An 11,818-nucleotide genomic window follows, 5' to 3' on the forward strand; every position below is an offset into this window, starting at 1 on the left:
CGTTCACTTACCGCCGAACCGTTTCGGTTAATGCGCATTCTTATTGATCATTCTAATTAAATAGCTAAAAATGTCGTAGTAAAAAAAACGAATATACTTGTAGCTAGTGCTGACTATTTCATATTTCTGTGATCAGCCATAAATATTAAAGTAACCCGTTTGTAGAAGGGCGGAGAGGAAGTGAACGATTCTTTCTCGGCATGCACTCCGATTGCGTAAATCGCTACGCAGTCACTCCGCCGTTCGTTAGCTGACACGAATGAACTTTGAAATTAGCATAAAAATATAATTCTGCAGGTCCTGACGACACTCATATTTTTAATTTCGATCTGTACCCCGAGATAAATTGTGGTCAAAGATGTCGTTAAGTGTACGGAAAAAATATTCATTTTCAACGCGTGCAATGAAAAAAAAAAGACTGCAGCGCTTCGGTAAGAAATCGACGTCCCGTTTACTACTACTAACTATAACTGCTTAAAATTCCCATCAGGCGGTGTCGCCACGGTGGCGGACACGCACAGCACGTCGAGCGGCACGTCCGACATGTCCGATTACGTCGAGACGCTGTCGCTGTGCTCGTCGCACTCGTCCAGCGACACGCCCGTCGCCCTGCGGTGAGTGCCGGCGCAGCCGCCGCCAGCGGCCGGCGCCAGCGCTGACCGCGGTCTGTTGCAGCGCGCGCGGCGCCACGAGCCTGCTGCGCCCGCGCTCGGGCCGCGAGTACCTGCGCGTGCCGCGCGCGCCCCCGCGGCCCCCGCGCCCCCCGCCGCCCTGACCCCTCGCCGGCGACGGCGCCTCTGCTGGACGTCAAACTTGAACGTCGGTGGTATGCGCCGGTTGTGTACAGCGTAGTTCAGATGTACAGTTCTGATTGCTACGTATCTGGTGAAACCGACAGTACATTCCGTGAACTTTATTTGTTTGTAGTTTCGATCCGTCCAACCGCGGCAAGCGCCATCACGCTACCGGTATCATTGGATTACTGTCTCCATTGTAAAAGGTGATCAGTTAAAAACACCGTCTGAAAAATTCTATTAGGTATTTTTACTAAATCGACTCAACTTATTTCATAATAAACAAATGTTTCTCAACATTTGGCTCGTATTAGCGTCGATCTTCGTCTATTGAAGAATTTTAATGGTGGAATAGTAGAGTCCATTCTTCCTGAAAACTGAACGAATTAAAAGACAGGTGAATTACCTACTCCCTAATATTAAACAGCTTACTATGGACATACATAGTGCGAGTGAGCAGGCAGGTACCTGTAGATGTAATTATAAAAAAAAGAAGTACTAACAAGAGTATTATACATACGTATTATGTAGTTAATGAAGGTTGTCTCCACTTCGTAACATTACAGCAGGTACGGCAACGGTGATACCGCCGTTGAGGCGCACGCGTCGGCACGCGCCTCACCTCATAGCAATAATATATAGAACATGATGTTTTCCTGTATAAAAATACTTTAAGTAAATATAAATTGAATTAACGTATTTTATAATAGTATTGAGGGTAGAATCCGAAGTTGCATTTGATGAGAGGGGCTGGAGAGGAGTGTTGGCCGAAGACTGGTTCGTAAGCAGGTTGTTTAGGTTAACGCTAGCCAATGAATTTATAATTATGCATAAGTAATGTTAAGGACCTCAAATTTCCAAAATAAAAGCAATGATCGAACTAATGCTCTGTTTTATTTACTCCCACTCCCTGTTGCGCCCCGCGTGACTCGCGCTTACAGCGTCACCTCCCGTTAAGTCGCTCTGAAAAGGCAGCAATGAACGAATTCGCTATCGTTACACTTCATCTATTGATGTGGAATGAATACACGACAGGATTCGTATTGTTACACCGACAGTTATAGAAGTATCTACCGACGTGCTGCATTCAAAAATAGCAGTTGTGTGCGGGTTTGTCTCGTGATATGGCGCATCTGACGATATTCCACGTCCCGCATGACAATCACACGTACGCTCAGTTTACGTTTCGACGATCTTTGATTAGTAAAAAGTAAAAAGGCATATAATAACATCTATGTTGTTAAATAATAACTACAATGTATTTTTATAGCTTTTTAAATAAATAATAAGGGAACTTGCATGTCAGAAAAAATAAACCCTGTGAAGACGTGCAAAGTCCCCAAATACCAAGCCGCTGTGATTCAATTGCCCACTTAGTTTAATTAAATATATTTTAAAGTGTCTTTTGCAACAATGGTTACTGTTATTTCACGTGATCCTTCACGTTCATTCCACCAGCGTCTCATGCGCTGATTGCTGTGTTTCATTATCAAGCGGAATTATGTATATCACCGTTATCAAAACGCGTGTACAACACTGGTTACTGTCATTGCACGTAACACGTCGCGCCCACTTCACGCGGCGCTGGCTCAAAGCTTTTTTCAAAACAGTGCATTTTGCCTATAGCTTTATTTACAGAAAAACTTTATAATACGAAAAGATTATTTTTCTTTGCTTTAGTGTTGTAGTTGATCTTGTAGAAGAATATTCACTCCTGTGAAGCTTTTATGATTGTCTACAAAACGCGATTTTCTGAGCGATTTTTCTTTTGACCGTATAGCAAAACCTTTATAAGGAGTAAAAGTTGTAGGAATGGTGTGCATTTTATGCAATAAACAACCTTCCACACGTCACCCAAGGTCAAAAAACAATTGAAAAAATCTAATTTGTTGCAAAAAAACGTTATTCTGTATAATTATATGGAATGTGTTATATATGACCAGGAAGGTGGATGAATTCTCTATCAGATATATTTCAATGACATATCTAACTTATGTTGGAAGAAATACAATTGTTATTAGAAAATTGAGGTTATTTCTTCACGCCAATCACGTTATACACAATGATTTAACTGTATTCTATTGATAGACGGCACAATACACATACGCAACATGGAAGTACAGTAGTTTACCCGCTCATTTCAATTGTTTTTTCACTTCAGAACACGGAATTACTTCACAATGTTTATTTATTTGTCAAGAAACAAAAATGAATCATGCCCGTCTCGCGCGCGAATTACCGACTAATGTATCGAATGATGTGACATAATTAGAGATGGTTAATATAATGTATAGCTCAAATTATAACGTTAAATTAGAAAATATTATAGCAATTATAATGTGAAAGAAATAAGGGCGCTAAAATTAAAACGTACTTTTTTCATTTTGGATTGGAGTACATAAAGATAATTAAACTAAATGCCATCTAGCGACATAATTTTACAATATTTCAATGCGTCGATTGCCATCAATCTATCCGTGCTTTACTTACGCAGCTAACAAACAAAATCCTTCTTCGTCCTGTGTTATCTCCCTTAATATTTCATAGATATTCTGTGTGAAAATGGGGAGCTAATTAATATCAAATTGAGGCTCTTGTCATTGATTGAATCAATTATAACGTGAAATACTTTCACATATTATTTGTAGCATTTAACATTTGGTGCGAAACTCGAAATAGCTGATTGGTTTATTGATGTTAAATTTCACGCTTGAGCACGCTAAATGCTAATGCTATATTTAGCACTCAGCAAGTATTATAGTTGCAGTTATGTTATAAATTATAATTATGGTTAGGTATAATTTCGATTTTGAGCTAATGATGGAACTTTAGCAAAATTTTGTCTGGTGAAGCAATTTAAATTAAAATATAATTACTTGGATTTATTTAGTTAGTTTAGCGTTTGTTTAATTAAAAGGTAACAACTTTGTTGTAATATTTGTATATAAGTAGGAGAAAGAATTATTATGAGTGTAATTTACTGTAAATAACCAGTGTAAAGTTTTGTGCAAATTGTAAATAGTAAATTGTTTAAGTATGAAGGGAAGCTCGTTGATTTATCTTCTATAACCTGTAACCACCATGTTATGTAGTACTTACAAAACAAATGAAGCCAGTCGTAACTAACCGTAAAAAATGTAGACTATTCTATAGATAGATTATACATGCTAGTCTTAGCAAGTTAGCACGCGTCAACTGTTTCACGTCTCTTTCCATTCGTTACGTTATCACACAACCTTGAGCTGCTAAACATTATAATTTTAGCACTTTTTCAAAATTTTGTATTTAGCGCGCTATGCAAATATAGCAGTTAATCTCATCTCTAGACATAATACCCAAGGTCCACCACCTACACCAGATCTTTTAATATTCTTTACTTTATCCATTTTGCACGAACTTACAACGTCCAATAGAGTAGAAACCCTAATTATAGTGTTTTTTTAAATAAAATCTACAGAAGACGCTCTATAACGTGTTTGTTAATAAGTATAAATACTACAGATTGTCTGTAAATGAAATATATCTAGAATAAACTTAAGAACACTAGTTTTTAGAGTATTAATAGACTTTACTGGATGTGTATAGAACAATTTTACTAAAAACAATCAGTTGATCTACAAATGAACTTAAAATAAGTACTATAGGAGTAAATCTTAAAAGAGATTACACTTAATTAAGTTATTTGGTATTAAGAATGTTTTAAAATTTTGACTTGAGTGAAGTACGTCTATGAGAACAATTTCTTTTTTCTAAAACCATTTATAGAGAACTATTATCTAAACATATACCATATTAAGACTGTTTATAGATATAATAGATGATCAAACGAACTTCTTATTATGTGAGTCGTTTCATTCGAAGATTATAATATTTAACTAGTTAGTTTCCTTAAATTACTAGGCAACACCGCACGGTTTTTAGAGAAAAAAAAAATTTACTGCCTACCAGGCAACAACCGCCATTTTCTGTCCTCATTCCTTTTAGAGTGGGAAGTAAAACTTTTTTGGGAGTTTCAGAATCTTTACTTCTGATACCTATGACGATGTCAAGGGAGGGAGGGTGTTGATTATAATCTTCGAATGAAGCGACTCACATAATAGCAATCGAGATTCACTTCAAGAAGTTTGTTTGATCATCTATTATATTTCGTCGCTTCACTCTCGATATAATATTTAATATTTAACCCGCCGCGCCGCTCCCACACCTGCCGCACACATCGGCTCAGGTCTCACTCGTGGCTCCTGTGGGGAGCTCTGGGTGTCAGCAAGAGCGTTCCCTGATGTCCAGTTGTCTTATTTTGTGTTACCAAAATACAATGTTTGAAAACTGCGACAAGGCGAATACTTATATCCTCTTTAAAACATGGAAAATTTAATGTGGCCTGTATGCGACCAGGCGCAGACATTTTGATTAAATCAGGTATTGCAATTTTAATCGGAATATCTGATATTTGTATGTTTTTCATTTTAATCATGCCAGTTTGTACGCGGTGTGCAGTACAAAGTGCAAGTAAAGTAACATGTTTTTTCGCAAGTTTTTCAAGAGGAAGTTCTGTGTTGGGAATCCACGCTGAAACTAATGCGAGAACGACTTGGGGATTCCAAGTATTGCTATACTTTGGTGCATTGGGTTTCAATCTAAATGCGCCCATTAAGTAATCTTTTTATGCGGGCATCTGAGCCTGTTTCAGACTATAAACGAGATAAAGCAGACTGTTATTATTGCAAAATTCCCACCAGAGGTTTAGGGACACATTATATTGTCTAATTGTATTTTAAGAAAGAGAAGCTAAGGGTAAAGTCATCGCCTCTTGTGGGACTCCGCGGGAGGCTAAGGGCGCCCTGATAACGGCAGAAAGGGTAAGACTGGCGTGCAGTCGATGAGGCCGCCTGCAATAAGATTTAACAATGATTCGCTTGAGTTAAAATATATCACGTCGGAAACCGACAGGCTTTGCAGCAGGAGGAACCATGCCTGGGAAGGCCAATGTGGAAAACTAAGAGTACCATTTGCTTGGTCGTCAATAATTTTGCGTTTGCCGTTCAATAATAAAAAGAAGGGTGGGAATGCGTAGAAAAAAAAAATTTGAATTCCGAAAGTAAAAGCAAAAAAAAGTAAAGGCATCTACGGCAAAAAAATCTAGTTCCTGAAACCGAGAGACAAAAATAGCGGATTTGGTATTGGTGCGGGATGCAAAAAGATCAATCTCGGGTTGTCCGAAACGTCTGACAATGGTGTGGAAGGCGCGAGAGGACAACTCCCGCTCGGTGTCGGGATTAGTCTTCCTAGATTCTATATCGGCGCGATTATCTTTTGTATTTACATAATATGCACATATGCATACAAAATTATGTTGTGCTTTTCGCACCATTGCCATTGGTTTACTTAAATCGTTAAGGTGGGGGTATTGAATCCCACCCTTGCGATTTATGTAACTGATCGCCGTAGTATTGCGTACTCGCAACAATATAACGCAATCAGATTATACTAATATAATATAAGAATACTGCAATTCTTAGTAATTGATATGGTGCTTCTTCTCAATAGCCTTCCGTTGGCCTCCTGTGCTACTCGCGCCACATACGGAATCCCAACCGGTGCGCGGTGCAGCTGTATAAATTCTAATTTAAAACTTGAGGTTCTCATATACGATGAAGTCGAGTAAATATTGTCTGTCCACCAACTCAAATCACTTAGAATCATCGTCTGTGATTTCAAATAGAGTGGACATGCTAATCGTTTCTTAAGTAACTTTTATTTATAATATTGTTAAAAAGTTAATAGTTTTCGAAAATAAATACACCAAAAGCTGCATTAAAGTGAACTTTACGTGTTTGTGACATTAGATTTTTAAATTAAACCGGGTAATAGTGTAGAAATCGAAAACAAATTTAAATTTTTCGTTAAATTTTTCAAAATTTGGACTTCAACCTCATTAAGCGAACAAAAGACCCAGTGAACAATAGGCCCGATGGACAAAAGAATCGTGGTACCATTTGTTATTAGTATAGTGAGCACTAATTTCGCCACTCAGACAGTGTAAACTGGTGGCACCGCCGTTAAGTGGTGGACGCTTACGCCGGAGACTCGGGTTCGATTCCGTGGAGTGAATTTTTTTTCTCTGTTTCTACATTTCTGGACTAATTGCCTGGGCTCCAATACAGAAATGAATACACATAACCTGGTTGCGACATCCAGCGCATATGCAAATATGCGCTGGATGTCGCAACCAGGTTAAAGGAGTAAATTTTTTGCAATGTTGTCGGTGCTCTTATAAATACCACCTTACGTGCCTAAACTTCAACAAGCAAGATTTCAACGGATTCTCTAAGGACTTCAAGGAAACGTGGGTGTGCCCTACGTGCCGGCGCAAGGAACCGAAGCCGGGCGACAATTCTAACACACCTATTCGGTCTACAGCTAACCCGCCGCAGAAAATCGTTACGAGCGCCGCGTTGGTAGCAGCCCCACCGCCAATTGCTCCTAATGACGAATTTGTCACTCAACGGGTAAGGCCCCTTAGTTCTTGTAAGTGCTCCTGCATCTCAGCTGAAAGCATACGCGACATAATTAGGGAAGAATTGGATAGAAAGTTCAACACTCAACTGAATGAATTTAAACTTAAACTCAGTAGTTTAGAGGAGTCCCTTGCCTTTCACTTTGCGCAAAACGACCAACTTAGAAGTGTAAACGAGTCGCATAAAGCGTCAATAACTGAACTACAAAAGGACAACGAGCTGCTGCGAACAGAGAATAAGGACTTTAACCGCCGTCTGCAATTACTCGAACAGCTCTCGCGTTCCAACAATATTGAAATACAGTGCATACCTGAAAATAAAAGCGAAAATATATACAATACTGTCCAACAATTGGGAAAAATTATTAAATGTCCCGTTGCCGAGTCAGATTTTCAGTATTGTTCTCGAATTGCCAAATTAAACAACGAAAGTCCTCGACCAAGATCTGTATTAGCGAAGTTTAATAGCAGACGCCTTCGCGACGAGTTTCTAGCATCTGTGGTTAAATTCAAACGGAATAATCCTACAGATAAGTTGAGTACAAGCCACCTAGGTATAGGAGGTCAGAAAAAAAGCCCTGTGTACGTGTCTGAACATCTCACACCGGAACTCAAATCTCTCCACGCTGCTGCTCGGCGTGTGGCGCGTCAACTAAACTATTTTGTTTGGGTGCGCGACGGAAAAGTTTATACCCGAAAAAGCGACAGTTCTGGTTTTATTCACGTCCGCTCTGAAGACACCTTAAAATCTTTGTCTTAGTTACTTTTTTCATAAAGCACTGACACATTTGTAATTTATCCAAACAAAATTTTTTTTTTTTAATATTGTTATTGTTTTCATTCTGTTATTTATTTCCATTATAAATTACACTTAATTTTAAATTATAATTCCAATTTTATGAGTAGTTTAAATATTCTTTTTAGTTCTGCATTTAGACCATTAAATGTTTATTACCAGAATGTCAGGGGCTTAAGACTTAAAACTGTATCTCTTTTTAACAACGTAATCTGCAGTTCTTATGATATTGTTGTGCTGACGGAGACGTGGTTAAACGACTCTTTTCATGATTCTGAACTTTTTGACGATCGTTATGTGGTCTACAGGAGAGACCGAGCGGTTGGTGGCGATAGTGCGGATGGTTTTCACACGCACAAATCTATAGGCGGTGGTGTTATTATAGCAGTTTCTAGGGATTTGTGTTCTAGGCGTCTTTCCAGCTTTGAATCTAGATGTGACGACCTGTGGATATGCCTGGAGGTTGGAGATCCCGACGGTAAGTCAACTAACTTATATCTTTGTGCTGTCTATCTGCCGTCCCCTTTGAAAAAGGAAGTTCTCTTAGAATTTATCAATAATTCTAACAAAGTAATTGAAGGGAATGGGGTTGATAATGTTGCTTTCATGGGAGACTTTAACATGGGTAAGATTCTATGGAGCTGTCTTGATGATCTCTCTACACCTCGTGCAGAGCCTGTGAGCGCCATGTCTAGTATGCTTATCGAATTTGCCTTACTTAATAACTTAACGCAGTACAATTGTACTTCCAACTATCAGGGCAACATTCTGGACCAGGTGCTGAGTTCTCACGCTGTCATATGCGCAAAGGAATGTATGACTCCTTTATCCAAAGTTGACTAATTTCATCCACCTATAGAGTTTTCATTTTGTTTTGGCGCTAATAAAAATATGTCTGCGCATAATAAAATACGCTTCTGTTTTTATACAGCCGATTATACGAATATTCTTCACTATCTAAACAAAGTAGATTGGGACAAGGCATTCACCTCCTGTAATTCAGTTGACGATATGGTATTCTATGCAATAATTCGACAAGAAATAAACAAACATGTTCCTAAATCCAAGCCCAGGTCCAAAAATACCCGATTTGGTTCTCACGTAATCTTATAAGTCTATTACGAGAAAAATATAAGTACCGCCAGAAGCTTCGAAAGTTTAACAACAACACACGCGACAAACTGGCTTTCGAACTTGCAAGGTCCCGTTCCGATAAAATGAAAAATTTATGTTATAAACAGTACATAGCTTGCCTGGAGAGTAATTTACGTTCGAATCCAAAATTATTCTGGTCGTTTGTGAAAAGTAAACGTAATAACAGTAACCATTATCCTTTTCAAATGTACCTGCATGAAAAATCTGCAGTTGGTAGTAAAGATATCTGCAATCTGTTCGCTAATAACTTTGCTTCAGTTTACAACAAACCTACTGACACCTCTGCTGCGGTCTACGATGCGCCATCTCTAACTAGCAGCTTTTTAACTATGATTCAATTTAATGACGACCAGGTATTCAAGGTTTTGGAGAGACTCGATCTTTCGAAGGGAGCTGGAAGTGATGGAATTCCTTCTAAATTTGTGACCATGTGTGCCCCAGGATTAGTTCGACCTCTACGACTAATTTTTAATACATCTCTGAGCACTGGTGTCTTTCCGACTGCATGGAAAAAGGCTCTTATAGTACCCTTGCATAAAAATGGAAACAGGGAAGCTGTGAATAACTACAGGCCTATTTCCATTTTGCCGATCTTTGCTAAGATCTTTGAGTGCTTGCTGATCCCCATACTCTCTTGGCATTTCAAGGGTATAATGATCTCTGAGCAACATGGTTTTACCAAGGCACGCTCCACAGTTACTAACCTCGTCCAATTCATCAATAATATTTCTCACTCTCTTGACCAGCGTTCTTCTGTGAGCGCCATGTACACTGACTTCAGCAAGGCTTTTGATAAAGTTAACCATCAACTTCTTCTACGTAAACTTTCCATATATGTATAGCAGAGCCTCTGCTGGGTTGGTGCGGGTCGTATCTGTGTGGCAGAACGTCTACGGTCGTTGTAAACGGGGATTCATCGGAGCCTTTTGGAGTTTCTTCTGGAGTGCCGCAGGGTTCACATTTGGGTCCATTGCTTTTCAATGTCTTTATAAATGACATAAATCAGTGCTTTAGGCACTCACAGTTCTTGCTGTTTGCTGACGATTTGAAATGTTTCCGAGTTGTGAATACCATTGACGATATTGCAAAATTACAAGAAGACATTAACCGCCTAGACTCCTGGTGCGACAATAACCAAATGATGAATGAATGAATGAAGGAATGAATGAATGAATGAATGAATGAATATACTTTATTGCACAGATAAACACACGAACATAAACACATGTACAGATAAACATACGCACAACAGGCGGCCTTATTGCTAAGTAGCAATTTCTTCCAGGCAACCTTAGGATAGGAAAAGTACTTAGAAGGGGGTGCAACCAAGATACAAGATACCACAGCGATAGATTGAGAAACAATATTAATAAATACTAATAATAAATAAAGTATATAATATAAATAAATATTAATAATAAACACAATAATATATCATTTTAATGTAAATAAATAAAAATACTAAATACACAATGATATCAATGTAAATACATAAATAAATAATTATAAAAATATTTACTTATTATATTATGATGAAGGATTATAATAACAACAGAACAAGGACATTAAAGGCAGAAAGGGAAAGAAGTCACTGCTCAAGAAAGTGCTCCTTGACACGTCGTTTGAAAGTATGTAAAGAGGGGGATCGTCGAATATTTTCAGGGAGAGAATTCCACAATCGGATAGCAGAAACAGTGAAAGAGTTAGAGAAAAAATCAGAAGAATGGGAGGGCATTTCTAAAGAAAGGGTTTGAGAGGAGCGAAGTGGACGGTCAAGAGTAGAAGCGTGAAAGACGAAACGTTCTTTGAGGTAAGGAGGAGCAAAGGTGTCGTAAAGAATTGAAAAAAGGAGGGAAAGGACGTGAAGGTCTCTACGACGGTGGATTGGTAGCCATTTAAGTTGTTTGCGAAACTGGGAAACATGGTCGAATTTCCGGAGTCCGAAAATAAAGCGTATGCACATGTTTTGGAGCCGTTCCAATTTATTAAGAAGAGTGACTGTCAAATCAGGGTAGCAAACATCAGCATAGTCCAGTATCGGATGTAGGAGACTTTGAGCCAGGTTAATTTTGGTTTTAATTGGCAGGTAATTTCTTAATCTTCTCAGTGAGAAATGCGCATTAAACACCTTCCTGCTAACCTCAGCAACGTGCGGTTTCCATGAAAGAGATTTATCAAAAATAACCCCCAGATTCTTAACTGATTCCGAAATAGAAATCTGGACACCATCGAACATCACCGGTGGAAGCGAGCTATAATCGATTCTTGATGCAAACCATGATTTTAAATGTCTCTAAGTGTTGTGCAATCTACTTCACCAGAAACACTAAGCATGTCGTCAACCCTCTATTCACGTTTAAAGGTAACCCAATTTCTAATGTGAGTCAAATTAAGGATCTAGGCGTGCTGCTCGATAGCAAACTTCGCTTCCATGTCCACATCGACAGCATCGTATCTAAGGGTTTTCAAACCTTCGGTTTCGTCTTGCGACACTGCTGTAGGGACTTTAAGTCGCCCAGCATTAAAATTATGTTATACAGTTCTTTGGTGCAAAGC

At 38.7% G+C, this 11,818-nt stretch overlaps 1 protein-coding gene across 1 annotated transcript in view; it reads left to right on the forward strand.

Annotated features, from left to right (window-relative positions):
• Positions 1–775, forward strand: part of LOC113232272 — a 9,377-nt gene extending 8,602 nt beyond the window's left edge. The window contains exons 8-9 of the mRNA XM_026466943.1: positions 491–614; positions 676–775. Coding sequence (XP_026322728.1) covers positions 491–614; positions 676–775 — 224 coding nt within the window. The remainder of the gene's footprint in view (positions 1–490; positions 615–675) is intronic.
• Positions 776–11,818: the final 11,043 nt, after the last annotated feature.

Source organism: Hyposmocoma kahamanoa, unplaced genomic scaffold (genome assembly GCF_003589595.1).
Source record: "Hyposmocoma kahamanoa isolate Upper Pololo Valley unplaced genomic scaffold, ASM358959v1 68, whole genome shotgun sequence".
NCBI lineage: Eukaryota > Metazoa > Arthropoda > Insecta > Lepidoptera > Cosmopterigidae > Hyposmocoma > Hyposmocoma kahamanoa.